The following is a 12,515-nucleotide window of genomic DNA, read 5'->3' as shown; positions in this document are numbered from 1 at the left end:
TATGTGCATCTCTTGAAAGCAGAAGCAATATTCAGTCGTTGAGGTTTGCATTCCTCCTCCAGCCACTTCTCCAAACTGCTGAGATGACAGTTGTGTCGATCTGTTATTTTCTCATGTAGTATCATGTATTTAAAATCCACTTGCAGATTAGCACAGGACATAGAAATGATTTTCTAGCAGAAACAGCTGATTTTTTGTGAATCCTAATATGAATTTTAGCCAGAGAGAAAAAAAAAAACCAACCTCTGAAAATGGTGGAATCTGGTCCACAAAACCCGTATTGAATCTGTGGTTCTTTTATTTAGAGTTGAAGAGGGTGGAGTAGTAAAAAGCAGGAAAGCAATTTTTTCCTTCTGAATACTAGAAAAAAAACAACTTGTTTGTTCCTTCCCTCAATAGTTGCAGTTTGAAACAAGTCAGAAAAAGGCCACTAGCACTGACACACCCCTCTTCCACCTTCAGCAGATGAAAATAAAAGCTTTTATTTCCCTTTCTGCACTTGGCTTCTCTTTGCCTGTGCCACCCTGGAGCTCCCTGCGGTGTTCTTCAGTGTGAGGGCAAGGCCTGCTGGCCTCTTCACCCTTTCAAAACTGAAGCATTCCACTTTGTCTTCACCAGAGACTGTCCTGGTGCTTATGAGGCGAAATCCATCTCTGAGTAAAGTGTCAAGTAGCAGGCCTAGCACGTTTGTACCATTAATCAGCTTTCTATTATCTGGCTTTATGGAAACATACCTAAAATAAGGAAAAAATAATCAGTTACAACACACTTCAGTGACTTCCTGAAGAATGGAATAGATCTTTCTATAAAAACAAGCCAGCCCTCAGACAAGGCAGGTCAGCACAGTTGCACGGGTTTATGGCCACCAAGGTTCCACGTTTTTTTTTACCTCCTTTAAGGACAATTTAACTCTTCCCCTCATTATTAGAACAGTAATTCCCAGCTCATCCAGTTACATGTAGGGAAAGAAGCACTTTTCTTTCACCTCCACCCCAAAACTTACTTACTTAAGAAATAGCTGTGATTGACCTCCACCTCTTTTCACTTATGTAACACTCTACGTCATGCCACAACAGTTCTTCAGGTAAGGGTAGATGATGGAAAGGACAGTGAAGTCACATTCACCCCAAGAGCACCACTTTTCATTACACAGGATCTCTCTACAAACAGTGCCATTTATTGCAAAATTACCTTGTACAGCAGGTCTTGTGGTAAGAAGTATGAAAATCATTTTCACATTGCTCAAATTATTCTACTTGATATAAAGTAAGTTTAAGAATCTATCCAGACACTGTGAGGAACAGAAGTCAGGTAAAAATACTATTAGAAAATACATAAGTTGACAAGGGTGAAACTGTTCCATGGTTCAGAGGAAAGTACAACAAATTATCACAGAAAGCACAAAAAAGGTGAAAGAGTATGTGCCATCACAAAGGATAAGTCAATAGAAATTCAGCAGGCAACATAATCAAACTCAACTTGTTTCATTACTCAAGATTCTACAGAGGAATACTTTTACTAAGTGTAAAGAAATAAAGTAAAGGATCAAGAATATTTTCCCCTATTTAAGTTGCCATAACCTACTCAACCAGTTGTTGGTCCATTAAAATGAGTAATGCATTATAAAGTTAAGGTCTAGCCCACAAATGTATGTTGCTTTGCAAATGCAAAGTAGTTTTTCTTCTACTTGCTTAGCTAAAGGAAGCTAGAATATAAACTTTATTATAAATCAAAAGACTGCTGTGTTGATTCACATACTCAGAATAACCCTTTTGGAAATATTTCAATAAAATCCCAGATGTTCTAGTAGCCACAGAGAACAAATTAGGTTACATTTTGTTATACAGTAAAAACGTGTCTCCATACAGTAGAGGCATCCAGCAAAAGCTTGTTTAAAAAATTTAAGTTGTCATTAGAATACAATACTGCCACCACAAAAATCACTGATATACAGTAATCTTAATAAAAACAAAACCTGGCACTTGAATTGAAAGAAAAGCCACTGTGTAGCATAGAATTAATAATCTGCCCCTTCTCCCTCCCCCTAGGAAAAGGTTCTACAAAAGCTTTCAGCCCCCAAATTGGTATCCTACTTCCACTGGTGTCTTTAGCCCTGTTCAGCTGTTCTCTTTTGCCTCTTTTCCATATGAAAGTCTTTTGGATCATGAGCTAGTAGAGATTTTAGGCTTCCCCAGTACTTCATTCCTTATTTATTTTGTTTGCTTTGCTTGATTTTACTCTTGTGCTTTTCAAGTCCTCTAGAAGGTCACTGATGCTGTGGAATTCTAAAGCCTGAGAGAGCGAATGAGGAGGAAAGGGCAGAGGGAGAGAAAGACCCAAGAGAACTCAAACCCAAACATCAAGATCAGCATTTTAGAAAGCTGAAGAACAGGCAAATCCGTGTAACAAATTAAACTTGAGTATTTCAGAACTAGAAAAAGATAAAACTAAACTAGCAGAAAGAAGGAAACTTACTTCTTTTCTCTCAGACAGCTGTCCGATAGCTACCTTAAAATGATCTTTGCTAGCATGTAGCATGTACTTTATGAGCTAGAAGTCATTAAGACATCTCCATAATGAGAAGCCACACAAGGGAGAGTACCTGGCCACAAACCGGTCACCAGCGGAGTAGTCAGTACCGCACCGAAAAACCATGTCATGGTGAGAAGGTCTTTCCAAAGGAAGTGGAGCAAGTGGTTTCTGAGAAGGAAAACAGCTGTTCCAGCTCTGTCCTGACTGCTGCCCCATGAACACTGTGATCTGTTCAGCTAGTGTCTCAACAGTGGCACTGCAGGAACTAAAGATCCGGAAAAAGGCCTGCATCTCTTGGAGAGAAAAACGCACTTCCAAGATCTCCAGCCTTGGCTTCAGCAAGTGTTCCTGGCTCAGGAGGTCAGCCAGAGTGTAGAGCCCATAGAATTCTGCTTCCCTCTGCAGCCTCTGATAGTCCGAGAAATCAGTTGGTAAGGAGACCTGGAGAGTCCTCAAGAAGTCCATGATGTAAGTAAACAAAGTTCCATCTCTGTCCACAAAAAACTCTCCATTCACCAGATTAAATTCCTGGTCATCGTCATTCAACATCCGTGCCAGCCTGGACTCTGGGAACTGCTGCAAGGTAGAAGTCCTGGTTACAAATCTCACCCCTCCCACACTCAGAACCACCACCTCTCGATTACTCATTGCTATCTCAGCCACTCACAAATCGTAAGTCTCTGATCTATATGTCTGTGACTTGGTCTTTCCTGAACTGCAACGCATCTGCAGCTGCAAGAACCATTCAGTGATTTTACCAAGTGTTTGGAGCGAGGTGTGGAGCAGCGACAGTATTCCCAGGCAACAAAGCTGTAAATATCACGTACAATAGCTTTGTTTGCAGGGTTTGGTTGCTTGGAAACTTTGATTCTTGGAATTTAATGTTTCATTTTTGAAATGAACAGCATGCAAAGACTACTGGAAGACAGTGAATTGACCGTCACAACTTATTAAACCTTGAGAGAGGCTAATGAATATCCCCAAAGTATGGCACACTTCATGTTTGTTTCCCAGAAAAGTCAACTATGTGTTTTCATTCTATATATTGGTGCTCACAGGATGACTGCAAAAAGAGGTTAGATGCTCTTCAAGCAATACATCTTAGTATTGTATGCTCTTAATGAAGGGCACTTCAAAGAAGTCAAGCTTACAGTTCACTCTAGACCACTGTTAACCACGGCCAAGACAATACACTCAGAAAATTCAACTAACTCCTGAAACAAGGTACCCAAAAATACAGTAACACTAGAAGAACCTATGTATGTTCCAATGCTAAAGCACTAACAACATCCATACTCCTGTCACTTTATGCACTCTGTTCCAAGGAATCATCCCATCATTTTTCCTGGCTTTTGGAATGACGATCTGGAGTCAGAGACAAGTGGGAAACTGCTCTACCTGCCACCTTCACAGGGCTACAGTGCAAGCTGCCTTCCTGCAGCTGACCCAGGCATGCCTTTCCCTGCACTAAACACATTAAGGCCACTTTCAATAAAGTGTGGCTTCAGAGAAACATGAATTTAGTAAGACAGCTCAGTTATCCCTGCAATTTGATGCTGGAAAAGTAGACTGCAGAGTATGTACTACCTGTAGAGCACATACTACCTTGTAGCTTGCTCTTCTCTTACCAACCTCAACTGATTTCTCTTTACCCTAGAATTTATGCTTGTCCTGAAGATACATTTTTTGATAGAACATGTAAACAGCAACCTACAGTAATCTGAATGCACAGGATATTCACAACATCTGGTTATACAAAAAAATACATATGTCTGTTCTAGGAAGAAGTAACATCCTCAGACAGAAAGTGGTTCCGGAACGTGAAGGATGCACACTATATTCTGCAGTGGCAGGGCTGTCCTCAGCCAGCCTCAATACAGTGCTCTTCTCAGTCACAACTCATCTTCCTCTTTGCCAACCACCTCCCATTTAGTAAAAACCAGTGTTTTTAACTATGACCTCTGAGGAAGTGACACTTTTTATCTTATTCTACAATTAACATTAAACATACATACACAGTTTCGCCCTATATTTTGGTAAGAAGAATGATTTACAGCGAATAATATTCCCGTAATCGCCACTAAAAGGAGAATCCAAAACAATGTGTTTTTCAAAACTTCATTTCATCTTCCAGTTAATCAGCACTCAAACTATGTGAACTGTATGAATGTTTTGGAAACATTTTGAATCTCGGAATGTTTTCACTGGAAGACTTAAAAACCCAATCAATTTTAAGAAGTTCTATGTTTTGCTCACCAGATCTCTCTTACTTCTCCTATTCCTGCATGGGCTTCACAACAGTTTATACTTGCACACAAACTGTGCAACATTATCTAGTACAACCAATGTATAGTTTTTACACTTTTCTCTTAGAAGTGAAGCTCCATCTGTCATCTGTTCCCAGTAAAAGACTGCGTGATCTGCTATCTCCACCGTATCTGCCAAATAGGACAAGTTAATTGCAAAGAAGTGAGATCTCCAGCACTGGAGATTGTCAACAACTGACTCCACAAAGGACATCCTGGTGACAGCAAGAATAAGCAAGCAAATAAGAGAATTCACTATAAATCTGCGCGAAAAGACTGAGAAAATCTTGAATTTAAGAGTGTTGTTTTCCTGAGGCAAGGAAAGTTTGTCCACATCAACTAGCTTTATGCCATTCCACTGGCTGGTATCAAAGCTCTTCATTGTAGGGCTGATGTCCACACTGGAACAAGGTAAAGGAGTTTCTTTAAGCACCTTGATTTTTTCCCTGAACTCCTGCATCTGCTGCAGAAATATAATGGGTTCAGACACGTCTTTGAAGGCCTCTGCAATGTTAAAAGCCATCCGCTGCTCCTGCAGAATGGTGTTCAGTTTATTGATTTCCGGGTCATAGGCCTGCATCACTGCAAGCTTCATGGTCTCAAAGTCAGAGAGGATCTCATTGCGCTTCTGCTCCAGCGTGTGCTGCAGCTTCTCGAAGAACTCCTTCACTTTGTCCGAATCTTTGGTCAGCATCTGCAGAGCTTTCCTCTTACTGGTTTCTAAGGTATCCAGCCGTGAGAGGGCATCTCCACAACGCCACGTTTCAAAGCCCTGAAAAAGGGTTTCAAAGGCCCGCTTCTCCTGGGAGTAAGCTTCTTCAATAGAACAGAAAACATGCTTTGTATGGTCACCACGGGTGGCACAAACCCCACAGATCAGCTGCATGTCTGTCCGGCAGAAAATGTTAAGGGGTTGCCCGCTGTGCACTTTGCACACGGGCATTTTTGGAGTTACTTTGATTTTGTTGTACTTCTCCACGATACCTTTCAGGGAGTAGTTGACTTGCAAACTGTTGACGCCAGTAACAGGAGTTTCCTTCCTGCACGTGGGGCACTTGAAAGGGGACGGCCTCCAAAGAACATTCCGCACGTTTCCATCAAGAATTCCTTCCAGACACTTTCTGCAGAAATTGTGGGAACAGGGCAGGACACGAGGATCATCAAACAGGCTACAGCAAATGGGACAGGTGAGATCTTCCTCTAGGAGCTCCATCATATCCTAGGAAAGAGAAGAAAGGTAGTAACAGGAACTTAGGAAATTTATTTCTCTTCTAGGGAAACCATGAAAAAACAATCTGCATCTGAGACACAGCTCAGTGAGAAAAGGATCTGCCTTTTTCTCCAGTACCTCTAAGACAGATATACCCCTAAGACAGCTGGGGTCCGCAGCTAGCCCAGTTAGCAGTGGTATCTGGCCACCAGATGGTAGGCACAAGAACAGCTCAGTGCCCAAGCAGAACCATTTCTGGACTCCCAACTAAAATTCTGGGAAAAAAAGGCTTGCCAGACCCAGCAAGGACTCTGAATGAAAACAACTCAGGTACTCATAACAACAGTTCAAGACTTATATCTTTCCTCACTGACACAATACACAGAAACTGGATTTTCACAGAAGATACTCAGCCAACATGCCCTGCTAAGATTTGATTACACTTCACTTGCTCAACTCCTCCAGGCCTTACAGTTTCAAAGCCCATCTTCAAAATTTCTTCAGCTAAAGAGTATGTTATGTGGTTCTGTGCTCTACCTGCAAAGCCAAAGGTGAGTCACCACACACTTAAAAAGTCAGCTTTCCTCTTGCTCCTGCAATATACTTAAATAACCAAGTGAACATGGTATTGTGCAGCTATTCAGCACAAAGTTAAAATACTTCCAAGATCAGCTGATAATTCAACAGGAAACAAAGCTGTTCACCAGTTTTCCTCATCTGCAATCTCTATTTCCAATTCCACTCTTAAGGCATTCACACCTCAGTAATTTCTTTCTGTGGACAGGACCTACACGAAGAGGATTTATCATGTAATTCTTTCAACTGGAAAGTCTCTGTGAAGGGACCCAGTGCTACCCTCACAGTGCCTCTAACCAAAGCCAAGTTCTCATTTGCAGACACCTTGTAACTTCCAGCAAACTCTAAGAAAACACACAGCTAATAAAGACCAAAATGGGTGACAATTTGTATTAGCCAAAACTCTCACTTAGTTTCAAGCTATAATTACAAAGATGCTTCCCTTGCATAAATTATTTCCATATTATACAATATGCAGTCATATATAAGTAATACAGATATGTAATAAAATTCCATTTATAAATGAAAAGATGTATCACAAAGAAGGAACATCAAAGTACTGCTGTGACAGCAAGGCGCATGAATGAGCTCTTTTAAATTAGTTTTGAAGTTATTACTAAGGTTTCTGTCCCCTCAAAGAAATATGAAGTTGAAAACATGGGAGCCAAGAGGACAGCTGCAAGGGAAGATCCATGCATGTTCATGCACAGCACTTGGGAGTATTGTGTACAGTTCTGGCGTCCTCAACATAAGAAGGACATGGAACTGTTGGAACATGTCCAGAGAAGGGCCACGAGGATGATCAGGGGACTGGAGCACCTCCCGTATGAAGACAGGTTGAGAAAGTTGGGGCTGTTCAGCCTGGAGAAGAGAAGGCTGCGTGGAGACCTCATAGCAGCCTTCCAGTATCTGAAGGGGGCCTATAGGGATACTGGGGAGGGACTTTTCATGATGGACTGTAGTGACAGGACAAGGGGTAATGGGCTTAAACTTACACAGGGGAAGTTTAGATTGGCTATAGGGAAGAAGTTCTTTACTGTGAGGGTGCTAAGGCACTGGAATGGGTTGCCCAAGGAAGTTGTGAGTGCTCCATCCCTGGCAGTGTTCAAGGCCAGGTTGGAGAGAGCCTTGGGTGACATAGTCTAGGCTGAGGTGTCCTTGCCCACGGCAGAAGGGTTGGAACTTGATCATCTTAAGGTCCTTTCCAACCCTAACCATTTTATGCTGCACAGAAGAATGAAAGCAATACCATTGATCCAAGGAAAGCAAAGACCACTACAGGTAAGAAAAGCAAGGTCAGTTCTGAGTTTCTTTCACAAGAGGACCCATACAGTCACAGTGAGACTTCTCAGTAAAAGCCATTCTCGAGAAATGTGGTTCTGGGTTGCCAGCTGGGCTTAAACCATGACAGGTGTAAGCAAACCTCACATGCTTTTCCAGTGACAAGGAGAGATATTCCCTTGTTTGAACAGGGAGAGTTCGAAAAAGTTGCCAGCTTTTCTACTCAACCTCAGGACTAAGGTCATTGGGCAGAAGAAACCCAAAGAACCATTACAGCTAGGGACAAAGCCTCAGAGAAAAGCTCTAAGGACTCCACTACTACCTAAGGTTTCCTGCAAGACCACAGATCCCATCCAGTAAGTTCAGTTTCTGTGAGCGTGATTTTGAAGCACTTCTCAACACCAGAATAAGCAATGCTTCTCTTCCATCCTCTTACTACAGCTAAATAGAATGGGATGATGAGAAGATCATGATTTTGCCCTATACTCTTGAATCTTCCTCTTTATAACTAAGCCTCAGCAATAGCACAGAGATCGGTTTGGCTTGTGTGTTAAGGGAGTAATAACTACAAATGTCAGTTATTAAAAGGTCAGCTCTCCATCTCTTAGTAAACGTAAATTCACATTGCAGAAAACATTTGCTGTGCTCCACCTCCTTTAGCAGGAAGGATTTCACTTCTCAGGGAGCTGGAAAAGCAGCTCTGCATGCCTGAGAGTGAGGACTGCAAATCACTGCAGAAAATGCTTACTACAACATGTTCCATTAAAATTGCAAGACAAACACAGAAGACTTTCATGCTCCTAAAAATACAAAAAAGATACACAAAAAGGTTTCAGGATCCAAAGAAAACTGTTCTGTTTCATTCCAACCCCACTTATCCAATTAAATAATTACGCTTTATAAATATAACTGAACTTTCAAACCATTATATGACATCATTAAAACCCTTGGATTTTTAGAAAAGGAAATGGGCAAGTCTACAAGGGTTTTTTTTTTCCCCTTCTTACAACACCACTAACACCAAACCAACAATACTGAAAACCCGTATGACTGGCTGGAGCAGCTGAACTTCCGTCTTGGTTAGGACATTAATTGCAGCGAGTAAGTCATCCGTGGATTGAAATATCCCTTTGTATTAGCAACCTGGTCCTTGTGTGAGAAACTGCAGCAACATTTCAACTTCTCCACTGGGAGTTTCTCTGTGTAACTTCTGATGCAGGTTTGGATGGCCCTGGAATTCTCCACACGTAGCACGTGACCCAAAAGGCACAGTGTTTTTTTTTCTGTCATCTGAGCTACATAAGCTTTCTGGGTACAAATCCAGCAGATGTCACCCACTTCAGAAAGAGCCACTTGCACAATTTATCATTAGGAAGATGAACAGCCAAAGAAATCAAAACATAAATGCAAAAATAACCACAGTAGCTTTTCCCCACACTCCAGAGACACTCATTTAGCGTGCTTCTCAGCACAGACACTGGCTAATGCCAGAAGCAGGCTGAAAGCAAAACCCAAACTTCACCAGCCGTCAAGCGAAACAAGAAGGTAGCTCTTGAATTACAAGCTTCCTGCAATAGCGTGTAAGGGTTCCAAATAAAACCTAATCGAGTCATGTTGCATTTCCACAAGCAACTGAGCTAGTCAGAATTCTTGTCTCCCTTCCTTTGCAAGGACCCCCGTCCTTGTCAGGCCTCTTACAAGCAATTTCCTCCGCTTTCTGTCAGGCTGGTGTGTTGAATCGGCCCAGAAAGGGGTCTCGCACAAACAAGGTAGGAGGAACGGTGATGGGAGCTCCTCCCTCCAGCAGCAACGATCTTAACCACCATCAAGAGGACCCACAACCTAATGGAGGGTCAATGTAGACGCTTGAAACATGGGACTATCGAAACCTGGGTGCAGCGGGTATTCAGGCGGCCAAAAAGAGCTGAGGAAAGTGGCCATGCTTTAAACCATGGCCAAACTTTTTCCAGAAGAACCAGGTGGATCAAACACGTTCAGCCTTCAGAACGCCTGAGAGGCCCGGAGGAACAAGCAACCCTGGTTCGGCGCAGTCGCAGGCCCAGGCAAACGGTGTCCTCCCCAGAGCCCGACATGCCGACCGCGCAGCGCCAACGTCCGCTCCTGCGCTCGCTGCCCCGTCCCCAGGCAGGCTTTCTCTGCCTGCTCCGGGCTACAGCCCCGCTCCTCCGGGGCCCCCGACACGCGCCTGGAGGGCCATGTCGCGCCCGGCCCCGCTCCCGGCTTCACAGCTGCCCCACCGGCCACCGCTGCTCGGGAGGGGCCCTCTCCGCAAGGCCCAGAACGACGGAGGCGGGAGCAGCGCTGCCACCCGAACCAACGGCCGCGCCGGCCCCCCGCCGACCGCACCATGCCGGGGCCTTCACCCGCCCGGCGGGGCCTGCCTCTCCCGCCGCCCGGGCGCGGGCCGCATCGCCGCTCCCGCTACTCACCATGCCGGCCCGCGGGGAGCGGAGAGGCCGGGGCGGGCGCAGGGAGCGGGCAGCCGCGGAACCCGCACCACGCCGCGTCCAGACCGGCCCCCTCGCCGGGCCCCAGCCTGTCGGCTTCCGCTCCCGCCGACCCGCCTGGCCCGGCCCAGCGCGGCCGGGCCCGGTGCCCCCCTCTCACCCCGGCGAGCGCGGTCAGTGGCGGCGGGCGATGCCGAGGGCCGCCACCCGCTGTCCGCCCGGCCGCACGCCCCTCCTCGCCGCCGCTCGGCACAGAACGAGTGGGCAGGCCGCGGCCCCGGCCTCTGCTGAAGCTGTCGGTGGCTCAGGAGCTGCTGCCCGCAGCCCCGGCCCGGGTGCGCCCACCCACCTTGGCCAGCGGCCGCCGATCCGACCCCGGGGCAGGCGCTGCTGCAGCGGCTCTTCCTCCTCCACTCGCTGGCGGGAGGCAAAGGAAGCCCCCGAGGCTGCCCAGAGGGAGGAAGGGAAGGAAGAACGGGCGGCCTCGCTATCAGGCGGTGGATGCCTCTTTCCTCAGCCCCTGCGAGTGTCTCCGGCGAGATGCTGACGGGGTTCTGTTGTTTATTAACCCTGCCAAATTAAGCTTGAGGCTACAGCTCACCAACGAGCGCTGCGCAGCCTAAGGAGGAGCACTGCTGGGTGGCGATCCGGACGAGCATCTTCCACATCCTGAAAGCACTCATTAAACAATTAACATCATTTTAGCCAGGTATCCTTATGTGCTTCATAAAAGGATAGAGATGTATTCCTATTTGCTTTAACGCGCTAGCTGTACTATTTCCTACCAATGAATCTGTTAGAGAGTACCATGGCCTCTTATAACTATGCAGGTCTCCTGCCCTAACATGGGCTAGTCCCAGGGAGATGGAGCACGATGGATCCCACATCTGCCTGGGAGGACCCTCAGCTTACAGGTCTGTGAAACCGCAGCTGGAAGTGCTGAGACCACAGAGGATCTTTGTGCTTTATATCTTCCTTGCAGTCCTTCTGTTAGATCTCAAGTCAACAAGTCTCACATCAAAGCCAAACTGAACTTCCGAGTTAGACTTTGTGAAACACTACATCAAAAGCTGTTCCCAAACACATGTACTCTGCCTCCTGCACCCCTGTCACTCCCGTGCTCTTCACTCACCCACTGCAGTCACGTCACTCATCTGCACGGTGGAGTCTATTCACATTCAGGAGTACCCACACAAGTACTGTCACAGGCTATACCGTATTTCTCTCAGACGGAGTTCCCTCATGCAGCTGACATCTTTCTGCCAATTGTTTAGGAACCTGGAATTTTAAACCCATTCAATAACATGCCAAAGCTGTGGTTCCCCAGTTCACTGCAGCCAGAAGAGGAAGCAGTCTCCTCTTCCTCACCTTCCCTCCTGATGCCTGGCCTGGCCTCTCAGCTGGACTTAACAGGAACAGTTGGATCAAGGACAAGTGTTTTTGGAAACCCCTTCAGAGTGTTCATACACTGCCGTATTTCATCCACTGTCAACCAGAAAGCAGCCCTGGAAGGCAGAGCTGCTGCACAAAAGCAACCAAGACCTTCAGGTGCTCTTAACATCCTGCTTGTTTCTTCCTAATTGTCCATCATCTCCTTTGTCCATCTGTCCATCATCAGATCATCCCAGTTTCTGAAAAGCGATAGCTTAATCCACTCTTCCACTACCCAGACTGTGTTCAAGTGATATCCCAGTGCTTGTACTTCATGTTTTCAAAGTACCCCTGGTCTACACTTTCCCAACAGCCATTTTTATATCAAGAACTTCCTGATTCTTCTAATCTTCTCTGTGATTTTATGGTTAAAAACATCATCAACAATAGGGCATTTTAGATTCCTCACTCATTATTAAGTTCATACATTTCTCATACAGCTTTTTTCCTGAGATATTTTTAGAGTACATTTTATTCATCACTAATTCTTTGCACTGGTCCTACTCTGTCCCCTTATAAAAGAAGAGGAGCTGTATCAGCATGAGTGGACACAGAATCCCACAGAATCCAAAGAGTTGGAAGGGACTTCAAAAGATCATCCAGTCCAACCCCCCTCCAAGAGCAGGGTAACCTAGAGTACATCACACAGGAACTTGTCCAGGCGGGCCTTGAATATCTCCAATGTAGGAGACTCCACACCCCCCTGGGCAA

The 12,515-nt window shown here is 45.3% G+C and overlaps 2 protein-coding genes across 4 annotated transcripts; both read right to left on the bottom strand.

The window, feature by feature from the left end:
• Nucleotides 1-280: 280 nt before the first annotated feature.
• KCNRG (potassium channel regulator) lies at nt 281-4,622 on the bottom strand. The gene is made up of 2 exons (XM_061457397.1): nt 2,603-4,622; nt 281-734 (listed from the first exon to the last, which is right to left on the bottom strand). Exons 1-2 carry the CDS (start codon nt 3,178-3,180, stop codon nt 482-484), a joined length of 831 nt encoding a protein of 276 aa, XP_061313381.1. The 5' UTR covers nt 3,181-4,622; the 3' UTR covers nt 281-481.
• A 103-nt stretch (nt 4,623-4,725) lies between these two features.
• On the bottom strand, nt 4,726-10,881 carry TRIM13 (tripartite motif containing 13). Of its 3 annotated transcripts, none has more exons than XM_061457395.1 (2): nt 10,534-10,881; nt 4,726-6,057 (listed from the first exon to the last, which is right to left on the bottom strand). In XM_061457395.1, the coding sequence occupies exon 2, from the start codon at nt 6,052-6,054 to the stop codon at nt 4,825-4,827; it is 1,230 nt and encodes a 409-aa protein (XP_061313379.1). In that variant the 5' UTR covers nt 6,055-6,057; nt 10,534-10,881; the 3' UTR covers nt 4,726-4,824. The 3 variants fall into 3 exon arrangements, with proteins under 3 accessions (XP_061313379.1, XP_061313380.1, XP_061313378.1); XM_061457396.1 differs by having other exon boundaries at nt 10,723-10,855; XM_061457394.1 differs by lacking the exon at nt 10,534-10,881 and adding an exon at nt 10,356-10,474.
• Nucleotides 10,882-12,515: the final 1,634 nt, after the last annotated feature.

This window comes from Pezoporus flaviventris, unplaced genomic scaffold (genome assembly GCF_033815535.1).
Source record: "Pezoporus flaviventris isolate CSIRO_AGI_PZ_B2104156 unplaced genomic scaffold, CSIRO_AGI_Pfla_v1 ptg000025l, whole genome shotgun sequence".
Classification (NCBI taxonomy): domain Eukaryota; kingdom Metazoa; phylum Chordata; class Aves; order Psittaciformes; family Psittacidae; genus Pezoporus; species Pezoporus flaviventris.
Note: the sequence above shows the minus strand (reverse complement) of the source record. Positions and strands in the feature narration are given on the sequence as shown.